Below are 25,698 nucleotides of genomic sequence, written 5' to 3'. Positions count from 1 at the left end.
TAGAAACAACCTCAATGGCCAATAATAAATTGTTAAATAAATGATGGTACTGCTACTTTGTTAACAGCGCAGTAGCCTAAATAGTGTTTTTTCTAATATTACCTAGTTATGAAAAAAATACAACCAGAAGTAAAACAGAGCTCATTATATAGTATAATCATAAAAAACATTATAAGCAAATATATAACACGTATATAAACACTTTACTTCATAAAACTAGGATCATAATTTCGTATTTTCTATCACATGTCATACAGTGAGGATCAAGGTTAAGTAATACAAGAAAGATTATAAGTGGTTATCTCTGTGTGGTGGGTTTTTAATTTTCATCTTTATACTTTCCTTTTTTCAAAGTACTTATATATACTTATATACACTATACTGTTTTCAAAGTATAGTAAATTTTTACTATAAAAATAAAAACAGTGGCCAGACATGGTGGCTCACACCTGTAATCCCAGCACTTTTGGAGGCCAAGACATGTGGATTACCTAAGGTCGGGAGTTCAAGACCAGCCTGGTCAATATGGTGAAACCCCATCTCTACTAAAAATACAAAAATTAGCCGGGCGTGGTGGTGTGTGCCTATAGTCCCAGCTATTCAGGAGGCTGAGGCAAAAGAATCGCTTGAACCCATAACCCACTGCTTTGGGAGGCCCAGGTGAAAGAATGTCTTGAGATTAAGAGCTTAAGACCAGCCCAGGCAACATAGCAAGATCCTATTTCAAAAAAAAAAAAAAAAAAAAAAAAAAAAAATTAGCATGGTGGCAGGCACCTGTAGTCCTAGCTATTCATGAGACAGCCAGGAAGATGGTGTAAGCCCAGGAGTTCAAAGCCACTCAACTCCAGACTTTGTAACAGTGAGGCCTTATCTCAAGAAAAACAACAACAAAAAAGGCCAGTTGCAGAGGCTCACCTGCAATCCCAGCACTTTGGGAGGCGGAGGCTGGTGGATTGCTTGAGCCCAGGAGTTCAAGACCAGCCTGGACAACATGGCAAAACCCCATCTCTACTAAAAACACAAACATTGGCAGGGTATGGTGATTCATGCCTGTACTCCCAGCACTTTGGGAGGCCAAGGCAGGCAGATAACTTGAGGTCAGGATTTCAAGACCAGCCTGGCCAACATGGTGAAACACTATCTCCACTAAAAATACAAAAAATTAGCCAGGCATATTGGTGGGTGCCTGCAATGCCAGCTGCTCAGGAGGCTGAGACTGAGAATCACTTGAATCCAGGAAGAGGAGATTGCAGTGAGCTGAGATCATGCCATTGCACTCTAGCCTAGGCAACACAGAAAATAAAATAAATAAATAAAGTCATTAAAAAAATTTTTTTTTGCCATAAAAATGTTTTATTAGGCCAAACTACACACTATAAAAATGCTTTAAAATGCAGGAAGAGATGTAAAGACTCAAAGAAGTGTATAGTGACAATGGCTATCAGAATAACAACACTGAAAAATCCACACTGCTTCCCCCTTTACCTAGAAAAGGAAGCTTCTAGGCTACCTTCTCCTCAGCACACTCCTCAAATTCCTCCTCCTCAGCCGTGGCATCCTGGTATTGCTGGTATTCGGACACCAGGTCATTAGGTTGCTCTTGGCCTCAGTGAACTCCATCTCATCCATGCCCTCGCCTGTGTACCAGTGCAGGAAGGCCTTGTGCCTGAACATAGCTGTAAACTGTTCAGAGACGTGTTTGAAGAGCTCCTGGACGGTTGTTGTTACCGATGAAGGTGGCTGACATTTTTAGCCCCCAGGGTGGGATGTCACAGACGACTGTTTTCATGTTGTGAGGGAGCCACTCAGCAAAGTAGCTGCTGTTCTTGTTCTGGATATTGAACATTTGCTCATCCACCTTCCTCATGGATATGCTACCTCTGAAAATGGCAGCCACGGTTAGGTAGCGGCCACGACGGGGGTCACAGGCAGCCATCATATTCTTAGCATCAAACAGCTGCTAGGTGAGCTCAGCCACAGTCAGGGCCCGGTACTGCTGAGCTCAGCCACAGTCAGGGCCCGGTACTGCTGGCTGCCCCAGCTGGTCAGCAGGGCAAAGCCAGGCATGAAGAAGTGTAGCTGGGGAAATGGAGCCATGTTCATGGCCAGGTTTCACAGGTCAGCATTCAGCTGGCCTGGGAAGGGCAGGCACATGGTGACCCCACTCATGGTAGCAGACACCAGGTGATTCAGGTCACTGTAGGTGGGTGTGGTCAGTTTTAAGGTCCTGGAACAGATTTTATAGAGCGCTTCATCTACATTTTCTATGAGCTAGTGGATGGAGTGGACAGCATTGTAGGGCTCCACCACAGTGTCTGACACCTTGGGTAAGGGCAGGATGCTGAATGTGTTTATGATCCTGTCTGGGTACTCCTCCTGAATTTTGCCATTAGAAGGGTACCCATCCCAGACCCAGTCCCCCTACCCAGGGAGTGGGTCAGCTGGAAACCCTACAGGCAATCACAGCTCTCAGCCTCTTTTCTCACAATGTGCATCACTGACTCCATCAGCTCTGCACCTTCTGTGTAGTACCCCTTGGCCCAGTTGTTCCCAGCCCCACATTGACCAAAGATGAAGTTGTCTGGCCTGAAGATCTGCCCAAAGGGCTCCAAGCGCACAGAGTCCATGGTGCCCAGCTCCAGATCCACGAGCACAGCATGGGCCACAGGCCTGGACCACAGTACTGAAGCAGACATAGACGCCAGACCTGGTGCCTGAGCCTCTGGAAGCCCAAATGCTGCCACAATTCCAGCCACAGGTCATGCAGGTCCAGGCCCAGGTGCAGTCACAGACTCAGCCACGGATACCACCCACAGACACCCCGGAGCAGCCAAAGCTGCAGAAGCAGGCACAAACACAGACTTCTCCAGAGCACTTAGACCTGCAACAGAAGCAAGTGCAGCCACAGCTGCAGCAGAAGGCAGAGCCACAGAAGCAGGTGCAGCCACAAATACAGCCACAGGCACATTCACAGGCCCCAAGGGAGGTGCAGCTGCAGCAGGAAGCAGCTACAGAAGCGGCTGCAGCCCCAGGCACATTCACAGCCCCCAAGGTAGGTGCAGCTGCAGCCGCAGAAGCAGGCCCAGACACAGATACATCCACAGGTCTACACACAAGCACAGCCAAGGGTCCAGTCACAGGAGCAGCCCCCAGTGCAGGTGCCAGTACAGCCACCAGTGCAGACCAATAAGCAGCCTCAGACCCAGCCACAGGTGTCGGTGCTGGCTCCAGAGCAAGTACCAGTTGTGGTTCATGTCTGCGGGCTGGAGACGCCACCTGATACAGTAGAAGCCAGTAGAGGCATGGAAAAGGCCTTGCCAGAGCCTGTGGGCACCCAAGTCAGCATGGAAGAGAACCAGATGGAGCCGGCCAGTGGCCTAGATGTGAGAGAATGTAAAAACAGAGTGTAGGGTGCTGGGGGCTTCCTGAAGGTCACCATTTTGCAGAGCAGTGACAGTCAGCCTTTAGGGCTGTATACCTGACACCCGTGCCCCACCCCAGTGACTTGCCTTCTCCATGCCTGTGGCTACAAGCACATTCTCTAAGCAGACTCTCCAGTTCTTCTGCTACATCTGCAAGGCCAGCTGCTCCAGCTAGCAGCAATTCCAGGACCACATGAATCTCAGCCTCAGCACCACCAGTAGCTAGGGGAGATCCAGCACATGAGCCAAGCTTGCCTCCTGTCCCTGCTGCCCGTGCCCCGGGACATCCTGGATACAGAGGATGAGAAGCATCCACCTAACAATCTGAGGTAGAACAGTTTCATCCTGAAACCACTCCTCCAAACCCCACCCCAGTCATGGAAAAACTGTCTTCCACAAACTGGTCCTTGGTACCAAAAAGATGGATCTGCATTTTCAAGTTCACTAAAAACCTTCTGGCAATTATTTGCCATTCTAGATGCCATTAAGAACATGTGTGATTCATGGGAGGAGGTCAAAATATCAACATTAACAAGAGTGTGCAACAGGTTGATTCTAAACCTCATAAATGACTCTGAGGGGTTCAAGTAACTACAAATGTGGTAGAAACATCAAGAGAACTGGAATTAGGAGTGGAGGCTGAAGATATGACTGAATCACTACAATCGCATGATACAACTTGAACAGATGAGGAGTTACTTGCCATGGATGAGCAAAAAGAGTGGCTTATTGTCTGGAACCAAACCCACAGTATCTTCAAGGTATGCTTACAGTAAGCCTACATTTAGCTTTATTAAAAAAACTGTCAAACTGTAGCACAAAGTCACTGTATGTTCCTGTTGCTCCACATCCTCATCAGCCATTAGTACTATATTTTAATTTTAGCCATTGTGGTAGGCATGTAGTGGTTATCTCATTATTCAAATTTGCAATTCTCTAATGACATATGATGTTGAACAACTTTTTCATGCTTATTTGCTATATCTTCTTTTGTGAGGTGCCTGCTCAGATATTTTATCTACTTTTTTTATTGGTTTTTCTTATTGTAGAGTTTTAAGAGTTCACTGTATATTGTGGATACAAATCCTTTATCAGATATATTTTGCAAAGTTCTTATCCCAGGTGGTGGCGTATCCTTTCATTTTAAGTGTCCTTCACAGAGCAGTATTTTAATTTTAATAAAGTCCAACTTACTGTTTTCTTCCATGAATCATGCTTTTGGTGTTGTAGCTAAAAAGTCATCACCAAAGTCAGTGTCAGTCCTCCAACTTTGTTTTTCTTAAAAATCTTGGCAGCTATTCTGGGTCTTTCCCTTAACTTTAAAATTTTGTCAATATGCACAAGAACCTTACTGGGATTGTTACTGAGATTTCATTGAATCTGTTGATAAAGTTAGGAAGACATAACACCTTAACGATATTTAGTCTTCCTATCCATGAACATGGAATATCCTTCTATTTATATCTTCAATTTCCTTCATGAGACTTTTGTAGTTTTCCTTACATAGATCTTGTACAAAGGCTTTTATTTCCTTCCTTCTTTCTTCTCTCTCTCTCTACTCTCTTTTCATGCTAATGTAAATGTTTTAAATTTCTAATTCCAAATGTTCGTCCCTGGTATATATAAGAAATTAATTGAATGTGTATGAATCATACATTCTCCATAAACTTGCTATATTTAGATTTTAGTTCCAAACTATTTTTCATTGAGACGCAGGAATTTTGTCTTATTGCATTAGCAAGAACTTCCAATGCAACATTAAATAGGAATGATGCAATCTACTTGCCTTGTTTCTGTTCTTAGATGGAAAGCATCTGATGTCCCACCATTAAGTATGTTAGCTGTAGATTTTTTTTTTTTGGTGTAAAATGATTTTTTATTGCCCAGGATTTTTTTTTCTTGTGTCTTGCTTTTCTGTTTGTTTGTTTTCTTTTTAGTAACTATCAACTCAAGCTTAGGGAAGCTTGTCTTTGTCTTAAGGGAAAAACCAACTAGAAAATAAAGCTTCTTTGACATCATTTGCTAACCTGATCTCAGTTTAAGAGATAAATGGTAGTTATGTTGAAAGAGTAAAACTAATACCATGAATGATACAGGTCTAGTCTGGTGGTACTAATTAGAGATAACAGCATTGTTGACAAAATTATAATCTGCTGGTGGCATTTGTGGAAAAGAAGCCCTTGCAAATTTCTAAACAACAGTAAACTGTTAGGAAATTCTAAAATGTCCTACAGGCCAAAAAGGGTATAAGGTTAGTAAAATGCCTCAACAGAGTTTGAATAAAATACTGGATTTGAGAGTTACTGGAATTGGATATGTAAAAACAGGGTGGTAGGCTGGGTCATGCTTACAATGGTCTCAAGTTCAAATAAGCTACTGTGACAATACACCACTTCACAGGTCACACATATTTCCAGGGGCTTTTCCTTTCCCTCAGTAGGTGCTGGCAGAGGGTGTGCTCAGTCGCTTTCCAATATAGATGCCTAGCCCCAAAGCCAAAACATGAGAAAGGAAGAGAGATGGAATGAATGAACACCTTTAGAAATTCTGTGGAGAAGATACCCCCTTTCTTCATGGCTTCACTTTTCCTCAGGCTTAGAGACACAGAATGTTTAGGGTGTCTGAAGTGGAACTCCTTGGGTGGAACATTTTCGGGTCTACTGGACCAGTCTGACAATCAATCTGCACCTTTCTTCAAAGCCTCAAATTTCTTTCTCTCCTTCTACAACTTCTTCCGACTGAAAGCTATGGTCCCTGCTGGTGTGCATTTCCACATCAAACATGATCTGCCCATCTTCTTGTGGCAAAGGGCTGTCACAGTGAGAACTGCCTCTTGAACTGCTCTGTCCTGATTCATGTTGTGCATCCAAAAGAATCTTCTCCATGTCTCCATTGTGAATGGAGGATGAGGAAGGTACGTGTTCTAGCCCCCATTTTTCCCATTGCCATTATCATTGCCATTACTGCTATTCATGGGTAGCTCCACCCAGGAACTGCTGAGGCCAGCAGGCGGGGGCAGAGACTGGTCACTTTCCTCGCAGTTGTTGTGCAGGGGCAGCGGTGGCTCGACTAGGTGGGACACTGTCAGGTGGCTAGCAGTGCTGCAGCAGCTGCAGGACTGTCTCCGGCTCTCAGGCAGCAACACCAGCTGTAGGTTTTTTTGTAGATATTCTTTATGAAGTTGAGGATTTCCTTATATTCATAGCTGGTTGATAATTTTGTCTGTCTTTATCATAAATAGGTGTTGGTTTTGTCAAATGGTTTATCTGTATCTATTGATAAAATCATATGACTTTTCTCCTTTAGTGTGATAATGTAATAAATTATATGAACTGATTTCAATGTTGAACCAGCCTTGCATACCTGAAATAAATCCCGCTTGACTCTGGTATATTTTGTTATATATTGTTGCATTAGATTTGCTAATATTCTGTTGAGAATTTTTATAGCTATGTTCATGAGAGATAGTGGTCTGTGGTTGCCCTTTCTTGTAATATTTTTACCTAATTTTGTTATCAGCGTTATGTGGCCTCACAGAATGTGTTAAAGCATTTCCTCTGCTTCTATTTTCTAGAACAGATTGCACAAAATTGGCATCACTTTCTCCTTGAATGGTAGACTTCACTAGCGAAACCATCTGAGACCAATGCTTTGCTTTGGAAGCACATAATTGACTGAATTTATTTTGTAAGTTTATGCAAAGCCATTATTTCTCCTTGTGTGAGGTTTCACAGAATTGGTCCATTTCATGTTATCAAATTTGCACACACAGAGTTGCTCATAACATCCCTTTATTATCCTTCTAAAGTCCTAATGTTCATGAGAACAGTAATAAAGGCACCTCTTTTCATTTCTGATTTCAGTAATTTTTGCTTTTTCTTTTGGTATGACAAAGTTTTATAAATTTTAACTTTTCATTGAATTTCATTCATTTCATTGAATTTATTGTTCTTGGTTGAATTTTATTGATTTCTACTCTATTATTTCTTCTGCTTACTTTGGATTTAATTTGCTCTTCTAATTTCCTAAGGTAGATGCATATTGATTTTAGATCCTTCACGTTTTCCAATATATGCATTCAATACTATAAATTTCCCTCTAGCCACTGCTTTTGCTGCATCTCACAAATTTATCAAACTTGTATTTTCATTTATTTAGTCTCTTGACACTTCTTTGACCCATGTGTTTAGAAGCATGTTCCTTAATCTCAAAATATTTTGGGATTTTCCAGGTATTTTTATTATTTATTTCTAGTTTAAATCCCTTGTAAAGACATACTTTCTATGGTTTTTTTTAAATGTTAATTACCCCTTTATCACCATATGATGTCTCTCATAATCCTTCATCATTTTCCTTGTTCTGAAGTCAGTTTTATATGAAATTAATATAGCTATTCCAGCTTTCTTTTGATTAATGTAGTTTGATAGGATAGTTTAATCTAGGCTACCATAACAAAATACCATATACTGGGTGTCTTAAACAACAGAAATTTTCATTTACTCAAATTTCTGAAGACTGAAAGTCTGTGATCAGGGTGTCAGCATAATCAATTTCTGGGGAAGTCTCTCTCATTTGCAGACAGCTACCTTCTAGTTGTATTCTCACATGGCAAAGACAGCAAGCTTTCTACGTCCCTTCTTATAAGGATACTAACCTTATCTTAGTCATGGTGCCATCTAACCTTAATTATCTTCCAAGATCCCTATCTCCAAATACTATCACACTAGGAGTTAGGGTTTCCAACACATAAATTTGAGGAGCAAGGGGGAACATGAACATTCAGTCCATAACACATGATGTATCTTTCTCTATCTCTTTACTTTTAATCTTTCTCCATCTTTAAAGTGGTTTTCTTTTTAGTCTTGCCTTTTAATCCACTGTGACAGTATCTGTGTATTTAGGCAACTCATATTTAAACTAATTGATATAAATGACTATATTTGTTAATGTTTTCTATTAATTACTTTTCTTTTGTTCTTTATGTCTTCCACTTTTCTGCCTTCTCTAAATTTAATCCAGCATCTTGTACAATTCCATTGTCTCTGCTCTCTTACCAGGATTAAACAGATACATAACAATTCACCATCATGTGAATTGGCTCTCTGATTATTACAAAACAAGATTCATTAAAACCAATGAACTTCTGGACACAAATGGCAGAAGAGAATGATAATGTAACGTGAAAAATAATACCATGTATCAAACAGTGGTTATCCCAGGCAGGGAGGACCTAGATAGGAAATATCAAAGGAAATTTCAGTTTTATCTCTATTATCTGCATTAATTTTTTGTATAATCAAAACTGTTAAAAACTTTTCATCTCTACATGCTAAAAAAAGCAAGATTCCATCAAAACAAAGTTGGAGGATAAACAATAAACTAGGGAAAGTATTAAGAATATTAAAAGTAAGCTATTAGCATGCAACTTTCCATTAATTTTTGAGTCAACATGTCGTAAAATGCAATAAAGTATTTGGTACACTACATTTAGCAACTGGTAGCATATTGACATACCCATAAAAACTTTTAGAAAAATACAGTCTATTGATAGGCATTGCAAGCATAAGGATTACATTTTTTTTTTCTTTTGAGACGGAGTTTTGCTCATCACCCAAGCTGGTGTGCAGTGGTGAGATCTCGGCTCACTGCAACCTCTTCCTCCCAGGTTCAAGTGATTCTCCTGCCTCAGCCTCGAAGTAGCTGGGATTACAGGCATGCACAACCCAGATTACATATTTTTAACGTTTTCATTAGCAAACACCAAAGGCATTTTGCTAGGGCTCCATAAACAACGGTGCCATCTTCGCTGAAGAATTCTTGTCAGACCTACACTGCCATTTCTTCCCTTTCCAGCAACTTCAAAGAGTAAAAAGTTGCTCCCTCTTCAATATTCAACTGGAGTATTCTAGGAGGTACTTTATGTATCATCTTTCCCTAAAAGAGTTACATTCCCTAAAATATAATAGTACTTGCATTTTCTACAGAGGGATTTGGTATAATTGGAATATTATTTGTTTACTTTAGAAAACATGAAGTAATTAAGATAAGCAAGAAACCTGGATAATATACAGCAGAAAGCACTTTCAAGTAAAAAAGTAAACAGAAATTTCTCTTAGAAAACTAATGATACTAAATGGATTAGATTCTCTAGTTTAGCTTTTATGTAATACTAAATGAGTCCTATATCTTATCTACTTTAAAAAACATTTTCTAATTATAAAAATATGCCACATCACCAATAGCTAGAGATTTTTATAAATAATTTTATTTACAGAAAATTCACAGAGGATTAATAAAATGTCATGAATACAATTTTGTTGGTAATAGCAGAATCAGAGTTGACTAACATTAAGGTCACATGGTATATTAGTAATACAAACTAAAATATCAATTTTATGTTGGCTTTATCTATTATTTTTCATATTTCAATTTTAAACAAATCTAGAAATAAGGCAGTACATATGAAACAAATTTGCTAAGTAGTTTTAAATTATGCCACATTCTACATCAGATATTACCTCAATTTAAAAACCATCTGCAACCTGCCAGGCGCGGTGGCTCAAGCCTGTAATCCCAGCCCTTTGGGAGGCCGAGGTGGGTGGATCACGAGGTCAAGAGATCGAGACCATCCTGGTCAACATGGTGAAACCCCGTCTCTACTAAAAATACAAAACATTAGCTGGGCATGGTGGCACGTGCCTGTAATCCCAGCTACTCGGGATGCTGAGGCAGGAGAATTGCCTGCACCCGGGAGGAGGAGGTTGCGATGAGCCGAGATCGCGCCATTGCACTCCAGCCTGGGTAACAAGAGTGAAACTCCGTCTCAAAAAAAAAAAAAAAAACATCTGCAAATTAAATGACCTTCCCATTATAATTTCTAAATATAAAGAAGCACCAATTGGAACTTAAAATGCATAAAAGGTATTGTTATACTTCTTAAGAAAATATTGGCAATATTATAAATTAACAAATAATTTTCTAAAGAATATTGCATAAAGTATATTAAATGTTTTATGTCTAGAACAATATCTACCTGCATTCTTATCCATATAATTTAAAACACCAAAGCACTGACTGAATAAGAAAGGACAATGTAAAAGTGAATAACAGATGGCAGCGTATGTCACTTAACAATAAAAGGAAGATGGACTATGTGAATTAATTTGCAAATAATGTTTTTTATCCAAATAGTCCTGTGGTTCCAATATACTTGAATGTTAAGATTTTTTACTGTGTGAAAAAAGAAAACATCCCTTTACTGATGGAAAGCTTCTAATCTTATTCGGGTTGGATCTTCTGGATGTCTCAAGGCAATTCCATTACGCAGAAGCAGCTCAACATAAGGTGGCCAAAAGGAATCAGTAATTTTGACATATGGATCATGTGGAACATCAAATAATCTATTTATAAGAATCTAGGAGAAAATATCATTCAAAGTTTACTTTACTTGGGAAAAAGTCAATTTAGCTGTAATAAGTTTTTTGTCAAAGAATACTGACCTCTTTTCTCTTTCAACAACAGTTTATATAATACTTTTAATCTACAAATTTGAATTTCCTTTTTTTAAAGAACTTTGGATATTAGAGAATGAAAAAAGCTTGAATGTGAATTTTTGCATCTTAAAATTTGAAAACATTTCCTAAAAATTGGTTAGAAAGAATTTACAATTCTCCCACTTCTCTTGGGATTAGTATCTTTTTTAGGATAAAGACAAAAAATCTTAAAAAATTAATATTTAACAAAATACACAAAAAGTTAAAAAGAAAGGGAGCAAATGTGTCTTTTTACTTGAAGGAAAAATCACTAGTCCTAGCCCCCACAAAACATCTATTCTTCTGACAAATCTTCAAAAGGGTCAATTTTATCATCACTTCCTTCAACTTCATCCTGAGTATCCCTGATTTCTTCATTAAGGATACAGTGGAATTACAATCACAAATTGAGAAGTTTTTTGAGTATTTGCATTAAATTCTATAGGCTAGCATTTTCCAAACTGCTTTCCATAGAATTAGGCTCCCTAAAGATGTTCTTACTTCCTGAAAAACAGGATTCTGTGATCCAACAAGCCTGGGAAAGCTTGCTAATGTGAATCGAGAATCAGCTGTCTTTCCCAAATACAATGCCATTACAAAAATTTTTTCAAGAAACAAATATTTACAATTGTTTGAATACAATGTTATGAAACAGTGAAAAATGGTAAATGTAGATCACTTATTATTTTGCCTTCTTTGTTATCTTACAGTGTCTTCACAAATTACAAAACTAGGACTCAGAAGAGTTAAGAGATTCCTCAGGGGCCCATAAGCAGTGGTGGATATTGGATTAGGCTCTGTATCTCTGAATTGTCAGGCCAAATTTTTAACTGAAAGATGCTATTATTTTAAGGAACATGGAAAAGAATATGCATAATTTATACAATTACAAAGTGCCATAGAGATAAAATTAATCCATCAAGCTCTAATCTTGATTATATTTAGTATCAATATCTCATTTCTTGAAATAAAATTTTCAACTATCATTAATTATTTCAAGTCCCACATCCTGTGGGAAAAACAGCTTTGGCCTCATTTGAGTATCATGATAAATAATTAAATATTATTTGTATTTTAAAACAATGGATTATTTTCATACTTATTTTAGTACAAATCTTTCCTATTTTGCATTTCTAATTATATTGTTTTATTTTTAACCTAACTGCAGTTTTAATATTAGTTCCTTTATTGCTGACAATATCTGCCTTTAAGACAAACTTAGGATTCTAATGCCAAGTTTTATATGCTGATATAGTTTAGGTGTGTCCCCTGCCAAATCTCATATTGAAATGTAATCCCCAATGTTGGAGGTGGGGCCTGGTGGGAGGTAACTGGATCATAAGGATGAATTTCTCATGAATGCTTTGGCATATGTCCTTGGTACTGTTCTCATGATAATGAGTTCTCACAAGATCTGGTTGTTTAAGAGTGTGTGGTACCTTTCCACCTCCCTCTTGCTCCCACTCTGGCCATGTAAACTGGCTGCTCCTGCTTCACCTTCTGCCATGAGTAAAGGCTCCCTTAGACCTCCCTAGAAGCTGAGCAGATCCAGTGTCATGTTTGTACAGCCTGCAAACCATGAGCCAATTAAGGTTCTTTTCTTTACAAATTATACAGTCTCAGGTATTTCTTTACGGCAACATGAGAATGGCCTAACACATGTGGTACATACTAGGTACCCTACTCAAAAATTACACATGTAATAACCTTTCAGTATTTCCATGACTGACAATTTTTACTAAAAAAAAAAAAGGTTAAGTAATCCATGAGAAACAATAGTCATCTTAGCTTCAGTATAAACTAGACTAGCTAGAAATATGTTAAAAGATTCTAATTATGAATCTAATAAATATTTGTATTTTCTTTTCAAAGCAATAATATTCTGTATTAAATCCTGAGGAACCAAAACTAGTCAGCTGGCCAAAAAGAGATTTTAACACCTAGTTCCTTAAGTTAAAGGAAACACGTTTTCTGAAATCGCTCTTTCTTCAAAATTTACCAATGACCTTAAAAAGGGGTACACTAATTGGTAAATATCCTGTTCTTCATACACCATTTTCCTCTCTGCCCAATTTGTCATGAATTGTCATATCAAGATCTTCCAAAGTATTTAATATAATTGATAATATATGGTTGAGGTTCAAAAACATTTTTGAAAAGGTCAAAGATGTTTATAAAACAAGGTACATGTCAAATCAGAGAAAGTTGGAAAACTCAGTATTTGCATTATGAGAAAAGAGACTGATGTTATTTAAGAAAAACTGTAAAATTTCTACAATTTTGTGGATGGAATCTTTACGTTTATTAGGTATTTTATATAGAGCACAGAGCTACCAATTGAAGAGTCGATGTAACAGTATAGGATTTCACTATGTAAATATTAGATAACATCATTAAAAAAGCTTTCTTCACCCTGTCAGCTCATACCTAGACAAACATTTTACCTGTAATAAACCCTGGGAATATGATTAAGAGACAGACTTTAAATTCTGATTATTTTGAAAAAAATGACAATATTCCTCTCAGTATTATACAATGGACAGAAACTAATTTTATACCAAGATACATTACAATAAATATATTTAATAAAGATTGATGAATACTTAAGAACTAAAGCAGTATTTTTTGTTTCTCAATTCTGAGTATAATTGTTCATAAATGACTAAGAGACAGCTTCAAGACAAAGCAAGAGACAGCTTCAAGACAAAACAAACTACACAAGACACTTACCTCTAACATTTCATGCAGTGTTATCAGCTGTACAGTTGATTCTTGAATGTTTTTCTTTGAGAGAAATGTGAATAACAAATAGTTACCACTTCAGTTCTGCCTATGGTGAAATATTAGACTGTATTTACAAGACTTTTATTTTATTTTTGAGACAGTTTCATTCTTGGAGCCCAGGCTGGAGTGCAATGATGTGATCTCAGGTCACCACAACCTGCACCTCCAGAGTGCAAGCAATTCTCCTGCCTCAGCCTCCCGAATGGCTAGGATTACAGGTGCCTGCCACCATGCCTGGATAATTTTTGTATTTTCAGGAAAGACGGGGTTTCACCATGTTGGCCAGGTTGGTCTTGAACTCCTGATCTCAGGTGATCTGCCCGCATCAGCCTCCCAAAGCGCTGGGATTATAGGCATGAGCCACCGCACCCGGCCAAGACTTTAAAAATTAGTATTTCTTAGTAGTAATGGTACAAAGTAACTAAAATCAGATATTCATAATTAAGTGACAAAAAAATTCTGAAAGTAAGTAACATTGTATTTAGGTCAGATTCATAAAAATGCAGTTGAACTATCTTCTAAGACAGTGAAAACTTTTCTAGTTACTGGAAGAGACAAAACTATCCATAAACATATAATAGATATACACAGTATATATATTCATATAAAAGAAAGTTTAATATTTATATCCCTCAACAAAAATTCCCCAAATGACATTGTGAGACTTAATGATCTTTCTATATAGCTCTTGACAGTTTGTCATGTTAACTCATTAGTTGTTTCTTCCTTGGAATGACAGAGGATAAATCTCATTCCAATTCCACCCAAGAGTTCCTCAAATATTTAAAGACCACTATTATAAGGCCCAAGTCTTCTCTTCTTCACATTAATAACCATTTGTTTCTTCAATTTTTTTTCTTTTTCTTTTTTTTAGAGACAGGGTCTCACTGTGTCACCCAGGCTGGAGTGCAGTGGTGCCATCATAACTCATTGCAGCCTTCAGTTTCTGGGCTCAAGCTATCTTCCCACCTCAGGCTCCTGAGTAACTGGGACTACTATGTTGTCCAAGCTGGTCTCAAATTTTTGGCTTCAAGTGATCCTCCCACCTCAGTTTCCTAAAGTGTTGGGATTACAGGTGTGAGCCACCATGCCCTACCTCAATTATTATTCATATGGCATAAATTTGAGGCTTATAAATACCATGTTTATTCTCTGAATGTGCTCTAATTTGTCTTTTGTTTTCCTTCAACCTGTCTCCCACAATGACGTAGGTGCGATTTGATTACCAAGAAAAAAAGAACACCCACTTTCATAGTTACGGAGACCAGACTTCTATTCATTAAATTTAAGATGGTATTATCTTTCAGACAGCTATTTTTCCCTATTATCTTTCAGACAGCTATTTTAGAAGTGGACTTCTAAGAATACTATCGTCTAAAATACCAAAGTGTTTTTCATATATCTAGCTAAAAATGTCTTTCGTATTGTTATGTTTTAAACATAAATATTCTATGTATTTCTACTTAAAATCATCCTATTTGTCTTAGTTCCTAACTAGCTAAGAAATATAGTCTTTATTCTGTCATCCAACATATTTACTATCTAGCTCTCTTTACTTTCACATCATTTGTAAACTTTGATAGCCACATATTCTACTCTTTACCTAAGTTATTGTTAAAAATGTTTAATAGGACAGACTCTAAAGCAAACTGCTAGAAAGTTCCAAGATAATACTAATCCTAATCAGAAAGTTTTGAATTCAGGCATTCAATTAATTATAAAGTTGTTTACTACAGTGACATCTATTACTTTCCTAATACCAGTCAGAGATTACCATGGAATTCTTATAAAGCCTTGCAGAAATACAAATATATTTAAGGAAATAGTAAAATAACACTAACAAAAATAAATATAATTCCTGAATAAAGACAGCAGAGAGGATCTCAAACTCTCCTAATACTTTAGTAAAGAAAAGAGTGGTATAAATGAGCATATGATTAGTGGTGAAGACAGTACAATTACAGAACTGATTAATAAATGAGAAACAAGATGCAGATTAAATCATAAGGACTTGAGACAATCAAAGGAAATGCAGAAAAAACATATAAAAGAAAATTTCTATGAAATGAAATGTGAACTAAATTGCCCAGAAAAAGAACATATCTTTTTCAAACGAAAACTGATATTGAATAATCCATATTGTTAAGTTATTTAGTTCAAAGCTAAAGAACTCTCCAGATACATGGTCAGAATCAACAAGTCATCTATAGGCTGGCCTAAGATTTCTCTATACCACATTCCATTTTAGAAGACAGGGAGCAATGCCTAAAAAAACCTGAGATTTAAAAAAATATGCTTAAGATATCCTTCTGGTATAAAGACAAAGTATTTACACCATCCAAGAATCCAAAGACTAAAACACCCAAGAATTCTTGAACAAATTACTTGTGAAAGAAATCCACCAAACCAAGTGATGGATTAAACTTAAGAACTAAAAAATGTATGGTAAAAGATAATGAGCATTGACTCTAATACAATGTAGAATGAAGGCTAAATATGGCTAAATATAAATGGTGTTTTCTGAATAAAATATAAATGCTATAAACCTGCCAAAGTAAAAAGAACATGAAATAGAAATAAAGGTACAGGAAAAACAGCGTTAATTTTCTTATCTTACACAGCAGTCGACTAATAACTGCCTAGAATTGATATGAAGTTAAGCAAACTCTACAATTTTCCATGTTTTTCATGATTTACTTGTTTCCTTTATATTATATTCCTTTCCTTCCTATTTCCTTTATATTGAAAGGATCTCTCCAGAACCAAAATGATGCAAAGAAATATTTATCTGAGTTCAGCTGTTCAACTTCACTCATTATTTTTATTCTCTCAAATTTAAGTAAAATTAGGCTGGGCACAGTGGCTCAAACTTGTAATCCCAGCACTTTGGGAGGCCAAGGTGGGTGGATCACCTGAGGTCAGGAGATCAAGACCAGCCTGGGCAACATAGTAAAACCCCATCTCTACTAAATAAAAATTAACAAAATACAAAAAGTAGCCAGGCGTGGCAGTGTGCAACTGTAATCCCAAGAGACTGAGGCAGGATAATCGCTTGAACCCAGGAAGTAGAGGTTGCAGTGAATGGAGATCACGGCCACTGTACTCCAGTCTGGGTGACAGAGCAAGACTCAGTCTCAAAAACAACAAAACAAAACAAAACAAAACATTAAGTAAAATTACATTTACTATTATACACTTACAAAATTACATTGATCTAGGCATCCATCAACCCATCCATTTATGGTTCTATATGTATATGTGCTTAGCAAGATGTCTCAAATGACACTCACCTAATATTAATTGTGAGGTTCACCTAATGGTAATGACCTGATGGAAGGAGTTTTGTTTTTAGCTTTCTTCTTTGCATACATCTGAGTTATAAAGTCCAGTGTTGTGAAGTAAAAGATATCTCCCCAAAATTCATATGCTGAAGCCCTAATGTAGCTATGTTTTTAAAAATAAAGTCTTAAATAAGGTAGTTAAGGATAAATGAGGTCATAAGAATGGGACCCTAATCCAATGTGAATGGTTTCCTCATAAAAAGAGGAAGAGACACTTGAGAATTCTCTCTTTCCTGTGTACACAAAGAGCCCAATGTGTGAACACAATAAGCAAGTGGTCACCTACAAGCCAGGAAGAGAGACCTCACCAGAAACCAACCCTGACAGTACCTTCCCTTCGTCTTGGAGTTCTAGCTTCTACATTGTGAAACTTTTGTTTAAGCCACCCAGTCTGTGGTATTTTGTTATGGAAACCCAAGCAGACTAATACATACAGTATTGTTGGGGGGAGAGAGAGAGAAAGAAACACACAGAGAAAAACAGAGAGAGACAAGAATCACTTTGTAACATATATCAGTAGTTCTTATACATCATAAAAAGAGAAGTGAAGTTATCAAATCTAACTTTGTGACCCCATAGTGGCTCATGGTAATCAACGCTTCCTTTTCAAGATGCCTCAAACCTCTGGTTCTATTAGTGGGGCTTAATAGGTATATTAAAAAAAAAAAAAAGTTGAACACAATGAAGGAGACTGGAATCAGAAAATACATCAGTGAGTTGTTGCAAGATTAAGATCTTTAAGAGGCAAGGAATCATGACTTTAATGAAATGGTCAATAGAAGGCTGTCATACTTTTGCAAATAAATAAGAGGCAAAAAACAATAATAGAATGGGAGACACACTCCATAACAAATGTAAAGCCTACAGACAATCACAGATAAGAAAGGGAAGAATAAAAAGAACACAGAAAGTAAAAACAAAAACAAGCAGAACTTTTTCTTTTTCCTAGTATATTTATATCCATTCAATAAATATGAACTGAGAAGGTTCTATATAAAATATATGCAAGATAGAAGAGATAAAAAGAAGAATTAAACACATCGAGTGGCTCACAGGGCACGGGGGTGAAGGGAGAGACAGATATAAACAACACTAACAAAATCATTTGATAAGTGTTAATAAAAGGACACCTAGAGCCAGGTTCAGGGGCTCACATCTGTAGTCCCAGCTGTGTGGAGGCTGAGGCAGGAGGATAGCTTCAGCCCAGGAGTTCAAGTCTAACCTGGGCAACATAGCAAGACCTTGTCTCTAAAACATAAATCAATAGGCGGGATGAGGTGGTTCACACCTGTAATCCCAGCACTTTGGAAGGCTGAGGTGGGCAGATCACCTGAGATACCAGTCTGGCCAACATGGTGAAACCCTGTCTTTACTAAAAATACAAAAAGTTAGCTGGGCATAGTGGCATGCACTTGTAGTCCCAGCTACTTGAGAGGCTGAGACAGGAGAATTGCTTGAACCCGGGAGGCAGAGGTTACAGTGAGCAGAGATCATGCCACTGCACTCTATTCTGGGTGACAGAGCAAGACTCGGTCCCAAAAAATAAAAATAAATTAAAAATAAATTGGGCCGGGTGCGGTGGCTCACACCTGTAATACCAGCACTTTGGGAGGCTGAGGTGGGTGGATCACATGAGGTCAGGAGTTTGAGACCATCCTGGCTAACATGGTGAAATTCCATTTCTACTAAAAACACAAAAGATTAGCCGGGTGTGGCAGCGCACGCCTATAATCTCTGCTATTTGGGAGGCTAAGGCAGAAGAATTGCTTGAACCTGAGACAGAGGTTGTACCAGTAAGCCAAGATCGTGCCATTGCACTCCAGCTTGGGTGACAAGAGCAAAACTCTGTCAAAAAAAAAAAAAAAAATTAGTAAAAGAACACCTAAATTTCAGAATGTTTCACTCAAAAGATGTTTGAACTATTTTAAGTAGGAATCTGCTATCCTCACCAGATCAGATGGGTTTTCTAGGCAGGAAAAATAGAATGTATAAGGCACAAAAAAGTGAGAGGTTGGAGACAAAGCTGAATGGATTCATGTAAGAGATGGATGAATGCTTGGAGATGAGGATGAAGAGATAGAAGTCTATAGTATAAATCCTAATGAAGAGATTTCTAAGGAGTTTACAGACTCCATTCCCTAGGGAGCCATGAAAGATGTTATACTGAAAATGATTAAACATACTATTATTCAATGATTACTCCAATTTCAAAAGTCTTATTTATTAATATCATATATATTAAAGAATTGTTCACAATCTTGTCACGCAATAAAATATTTGCTTTTTCAGAAAAGGTTTATTTCATTATAGCTAGTATTCAAATAGTAACTGACATTAATCTATTACAAATTTTAAACATCATTCTTTTGATTTTAAAAGTTGCACATATTCATCGCAGAAAATTGAAAAAAGCAAAAAGAAAAAAAAAAAAAAACAACACCTACAATCCTAGCTCTGACATAAGCACTGTCAATTTTTTAACATAAATTAGATTCAAACAATTTAATCATCAGTGTTTTATTCATTCAGCAATAAGTTGTATTTCTTTAACTTCTTTGATTACATTGTATTAAAAGTTGACTTAGTCCCAACATATGGTATTTAATATAAAAAATATATACTCTGGCTGCGTATGGTGGCTCACGCCTATAATCCTAGTGCCTAATCATCCCACTTGGGAGGCCGAGGCAGGCAGACTGCCTGAGCTCAGGAGTTCAAGATCAGCCTAGGCAACTTGATGAAATTACTTCTCTACTAAAAATACAAAAAAAATTAGCTGGGTGTGGTGGTGCACACCTGTAGTCCCAGCTACTAGAAAGACTGAGGCATGAGAATCACTTGAACCAAGGAGGCAGAGGTTGCAGTGAGTTGAGATCATGCCATTGAACTCCAGCCTGGGTGACAGAGTGAGACTCTGTCCCCCATCCCACAAAAAATATGCATACACTTAATCCCATTTTATTGAATAATTAGGTTGCTTCTAGTCTTTCAGTAAATATAATGTGATAATGACATATTTCCATACATGTGTATACCTTTAAACTAAATATTTGCTTTCAAACCTACCTAAAATAATTTTAATTATTATCTACATAAATGTCTTCTCTAAAACTTACCTTTTTCTTTTTAACACTTCCATCAGGCAGAGGAAAATGGTCTTCTAGAAACTCACCCAAGGTAATCAAGAGTTTCTCCTTATATTCTTTTACATTAAGCAGTTTAGTTTTCAGCTCATTAAAGACTCTAATAAATTTAAAAAATTAAGAGAAACATTTGACTGATAAAACACATATGCACATGTAACCAGTTATTCACAAAGTTGATCAAAAACTGTTAAAATTTCATTTGCTCAAACCAAATAACTAGCTTTTTGAAAATAATACTGCCTATATAACAAGTAGAGAAACCAAAGGTACAGTCAGGTCATTCATAAAAGATCATATAGCTAATAGTTAACAAAAGTTAGGGCAAGACTCCTGATTCCTGGTAAACTTTACATTCATCTGTATTTCATGTAACACAAAAAATAAAAACTTTTCCTATTTTAGAAACCTAGAACATAAAATTAATACCTTGATTCAGAAAATGTTTCAACTTTATTTTTCAATTCATTGTGTAGTACATTAAGAGATTCCATTATCTGCTGCTGTTCATCCAACCACCGTTGTTCCCTTCCGACGTGGAAAAAACAAAACAAGCAATATCCAAATAAAACTTTAAATGCCACTTCAACATATGTGAATGATTAATAGTAATTATAATACAAACATACCTTTCTAAGTCTTCCTTTAACTTTTCATTCTTTGACTCCATAGTGGATTGTACCATTTCAAGATCATGTCTTAATTTTTGGAACTAGAATAATTCAAATTAATTACTTAGTCTTTAATCCTACAGTTTTGTTTCTGAATGACAGTGAAATTTACATAGTGGTCCAGGATATTTCCATTCACATATAAGTAGTAAAAAAGCCTAACAGAAAGCATTTAAAAGGGCAAATATATAGTAGGTGCTAAGTTTGTGGTAGTATTCTATGGTTAAATACAAAAATCTAAGAGGGGGTTTTGAGTAGCAAATTTTAATTTCATATTGAAAGGCAAGTTAATGGTGTGTTTTCCGTAATCAGAAATTAGATACCTTTTCTAAGGAGACTGTACAACATATACACAAATGACTATCACACATTCAATATTTATTCAATCAATCAATCAATCAAATTTGTTGATCAATCATTGACTACTAGGCATTGTTGGAGGAGGGAGAAATGCAAAGGTAAACAGAACAAAGCAGGGAATCCAGACAATGTTTACTCCAGCAATGGTCAATTGTCATAAAAAAAAAAAATCAAAATAAAAGTAAAGGTATGAAGAACAACAAATGGATATTTTAAGTAGTATGATGTGGAAAGACTTCTCTGATCAGGTAACATTTAAATTAACAAAGAAAGAAGGCAAAGGAAAACATCATGTTATTCTCTAGCAAAAGAATGTTCCAGGGAAAGGGAACAGTAAGTACAAAGGCCAAGAAGCAGAGGTATGCTTGAGGCATTTGAGGAACAACAAAGAGGACTAAAGAGAATTACAATAAGCACTAGTGTTCCATTCTCTTGATCACAAGGGTTTCCATTAGCTTTTCTAAACATAAATCAGTGATAAGTTAAAGATGTATATTACAAACCCTAAAGTAACTATGAAAAAAATAATAATAATATGCCAATACTGATAATTAAGAGACCAGCCTGGGCAACAGAGAGAAACCCTATTTAAAACCCCTGTAATTTCAAAATAAATATAAAAATTAGCCAAGCATGGTGGCACATGCCTATAGTCCCAGCTACTTGGAAGGCTGAGGTGGGAGGATCACTTGAGGCCAGGAGGTGAAGGCTGCAGTAAGCTGAGATCATACCACTGCACAGCAGCATGCGCAACAGAGTGAGACTCAGCCTCAACAACAACAAAATACACAATCCAAGAAAGTAGGAAAGGAAGGAAACAAGAACAGAAAAAAAGTAGGATGAAAAGAAAGGTAAATCAAGGCCAAGCTTGGTGACTCATTCATGTAATTCTACCACGTTAGAAGGCTAAGGTGAAAGGGTTGTTTGAGGCCAGGAGTTCAAGGCTGCAGTGAGCTATGGTAGCAACACTGCACCCAGCCTGGGCAACTAAGCGAGATGCTCTGTTCCCAAACCTCCCCCCAAAAAAAGATAAATCAATAACATAGATTTCAATGCAACCATATTGATTACATTAAATATGGTCTAACAATGACATTAAATTGAAAAGTAACAGAAAGGTATCTAGAAAACTTTGAAACTATTTAGATACCAAAAACACACTTCTAAATAATCCATGGGTTAAAGAAGCAACCAACAGGAAAATAGAAAATTATAACTGAGTAGAAATAAAAACATAACATCAAAATTTGTCTTTTTTTTTCCCCATCTCCCAAACAATTGATATGAAACATCAAGGTTTTTGGGATCAAGCAAAAGCAATACTCAGATGAGAATTGAGAGCACTAAACGCCTATTTATTTTTATTTTTGAGACAAAGTCTCTGTTGCCAGGCTGGAGTGCAGTGGCGTGATCTTGGCTCACTGCAACCTCCACTTCCCAGGTTCAAGCGATTTTCCTTCCTCAGCCTCCCGAGTAGCTGGGACTACAGGCGTATGCCACCATGTCCAGCTAATCTTTGTATTTTCAGTAGCGATAGGGTTTCACCATGCTGGCTAGGATGGTCTCGTGATCTGCCCGACATGGCCTCCCAAAGTGCTGGGATTACAGGCATAAGCCACTACGCCCAACCTAAAAGCCTATTTTAAAAGAATAGAATGCTCTCAAATTAATAACCTCAGCTTGTATCGTAAGAAATATGAAAAAGAGCAAATAAAACCCACAGCAAGCTGCGGAAATAACAGTACCAAAGAAGTTAAATCAGTACAATATAAAACAAATAAGGAAAAAGCAATGAAAGTTGGTTTTTTGAGAAGGTCAATAAAATTAGATTAGTTATGGTAGGTGGAGGGGAAGGACCTAAATCACTGATATCAGGAATGAGAGAGGTGACATCACTACAAACATTAAAATCATAATGGAGAAATGCTATGGACAATTTTGTCACTAAATTTGACAAAATTGGATGAATTCTTTGAGAGACATAAACTACCAAAGCTCCTTTTGACAAATAAGAAATCTGACTGGCTCCAGAGAACTAGAATTTGTAATTAAAAATTTTCACAGATGTAAATTTTTATTCATCTCAAAATTTTTATTTAGTTTATGAGAAAACTTTAGGCCTAGATGGTTTCACCTGTGAATTCAAACAAACACTTCTGGAATAAAAAATTACCATTCTACATAAACTCTTTTGAAGAGGAGAGAATACTTTCTAATTTGTTCTATGAGACTGGTTTTACCGTTACATCAAAGCCTAACAAAGGTATCACAAGAAAGGAAAACCACAGGCCAATATTCCTCATGAACACAGAAGCAAAAATCTTATAAAATTTCAGCAAATTAAATTCAGCAATAAATAACAAAGGTTAGTATTCTATGGCAAAGTGGGGTTTATCACAGAAAAATGCAGTTAAGCAAGCAGATAAAATCAATTTTAAAAATCAATCAATGTAATTCACCGTATGAACAGATTTAAAAAAGGAAAACATTTAATAACCTCAATAAATTCAGGAAGAGTAAGTGACAAAATTCAATATTAATTCATGATTTTAAAATAAAAGACTTAGGCTGGGCGCAGTGGCTCATGCCTATAAACCCGGCACTCTGTGAAGCCAAGGCAGGCAGATCACCTGAAGTCAGAAGTTCAAGATCAGGATGGCCAACATGGTGAAACCCCAACTCTACTAAAAATATAAAAATTAGCCCAGTACGATTGCAGGAGCCTGTAATCCCAGCTACTTGGGAGGCTGAGGCAGTAGAATTGCTGGAACCCAGGAGGTGGAGGTTGCTGTGGACTTAGACCGTGCCACTGCACTACAGCCTGGGCAATAGAGTGAGACTCTATCTCAAAATAAATTAATAAATAAAATACTTCATAAACTATAATTCATAAACTAAAATTTCCACAATCTGATTAAAAGCGTCTATAAAAACCTACTGCTAACTTTACACTTAATGGTTAAGGGGCAAATGCTTTCCAGTAAGATCGGGAACAAAGTAAAGATGTCCATTCTTATCATTTCTATTCAATATTTTACTGAAGTACAAGTTCTAGGACAGCAAAATAATGCCCAAAGATGATACAAAAATCATGCAGAAGGGAAAAGATATGTAAAACTGTGTTTGATCTCAGATAATATGTAGAAAATCCTGCAAAATCTACAAAAAAGCTACCAGAATAAAAGTTTCTCAAGCTCACTGGATACAAAATCAATATATAAATATTAATTGTATTTGTATTTATTAGTAATAATCAGAAATTGAAATATAAAAGAATACCATTTTAATGGTAGAAATTATGAAATCATAAAGGGATGAATTTGACAAAAGATGTGCAAGACCTGTATGCTGAAAAGTACAAAACACTGGTGAGACAAAATTTTTAAACACCAAATAAATGGGGATCTAAATAAATACAAAGATGATACAGTGCTAATGGATCCGCATTCAGACTAAATATGTTAAAGATAGCAATTCTCCATAAATAACCTATATACTCAGGGAAATTTCAAAGTTCCAGCTTCTTATGGAGCAGAATGACAAACCAATTCTAAAAGTTACATGGAAATATGAAACAATTTTGAAAACAAGGCTAGAGAATTCATAATACTTGATTTCAAGACTTATTTTAAAGCTTCGGTCAAAAAGATAATGTGGTATTGGCTTAAAGACAGAAATACTTGACAAAAAAAAATAGAAATAACCAAAGCACAGAGAAAAATAGAGTTTAGAAACAGATACACATACATGTGTTCATTAATTTTCAAGAAAAGTGTAAAGGAAATTCAAAAAAGAAGAGTTTTTTTCAACAAATACTGCTGGAACAGTCAGTATCCAAATTAAAAAAAAAATGAACCTATATTCATAACCCATACTATATATATATATATATATAAACATTAACTCAAAATGGATCATGATCCTAAATACTGAAACCTTAAACTTAAAAACTTCTAACAGAAAACATAGTAGAAAATCTTTATGATCCTGAGTTGGGCAAACAGTTCTTAGATTTGAGCTCAGATGTTAATAGAAAACTTAAAATGGAGTTAATCAATTAGGAACTTAAGTTCTCTAAAACACTGTTGAGAAAATGAAAAGAGGTCAGGCACTGTTGCTCATGCCTATAGTGCCGGCACTTTGGGCAGATCACTTGAGCCCAGGAGTGCACAAAAGACTGGGCAACATGGCAAATCCTGTCTCTACAAAAACAAAAAAAAAAAAAAAAAAATTAGCCAGATGTGATGGTGTGCACCTATAATCCCAGCTATTGAGGAGGCTGAGATGGGAGAATCCCTTGAGCCTGGAAAGTCAAGGCTACAGTGAGCTGAGATGATGCCACTGCACTGCAGCCTGAGGGAGGGAGGGGGAGAGGGAGGGAGGGAGGAAGGAAGGGAGGGAGGGAGGGAGGGAGGGAGGGAGGGAGGGAGGGAGGGAGGAAGGAA

General features: G+C 36.8%; 1 protein-coding gene and 3 pseudogenes across 2 annotated transcripts in view; 1 reads left to right on the top strand and 3 right to left on the bottom strand.

Annotated features, from left to right (window-relative positions):
• Nucleotides 1-1,469: 1,469 nt before the first annotated feature.
• LOC116557792 lies at nucleotides 1,470-2,169 on the bottom strand (annotated as a pseudogene).
• Nucleotides 2,170-2,338: 169 nt separating this feature from the next.
• Nucleotides 2,339-3,987, top strand: LOC116557743 (annotated as a pseudogene).
• A 1,868-nt stretch (nucleotides 3,988-5,855) lies between these two features.
• Nucleotides 5,856-6,516, bottom strand: LOC116552812 (annotated as a pseudogene).
• A 3,754-nt stretch (nucleotides 6,517-10,270) lies between these two features.
• Nucleotides 10,271-25,698, bottom strand: part of CENPK (centromere protein K) — a 46,405-nt gene continuing 30,977 nt past the window's right edge. Inside the window, exons 7-11 of one of the 2 annotated variants that reach the window (XM_032279683.1) lie at nucleotides 20,852-20,934; nucleotides 20,652-20,750; nucleotides 20,196-20,322; nucleotides 13,685-13,738; nucleotides 10,271-10,836 (exon numbers count right to left, since the gene is read on the bottom strand). In XM_032279683.1, coding sequence (XP_032135574.1) covers nucleotides 10,678-10,836; nucleotides 13,685-13,738; nucleotides 20,196-20,322; nucleotides 20,652-20,750; nucleotides 20,852-20,934 — 522 coding nt within the window. In that variant the 3' untranslated portion in view covers nucleotides 10,271-10,677. The remainder of the gene's footprint in view (nucleotides 10,837-13,684; nucleotides 13,739-20,195; nucleotides 20,323-20,651; nucleotides 20,751-20,851; nucleotides 20,935-25,698) is intronic. The other variant, XM_032279693.1, reaches the window with a different exon arrangement.

The sequence above is a fragment of the Sapajus apella genome, unplaced genomic scaffold (assembly GCF_009761245.1).
Source record: "Sapajus apella isolate SASKATOON/1434 unplaced genomic scaffold, GSC_monkey_1.0 scaffold1, whole genome shotgun sequence".
Lineage (NCBI taxonomy): Eukaryota > Metazoa > Chordata > Mammalia > Primates > Cebidae > Sapajus > Sapajus apella.
This window is presented reverse-complemented; position numbering and strand designations above follow the sequence as displayed.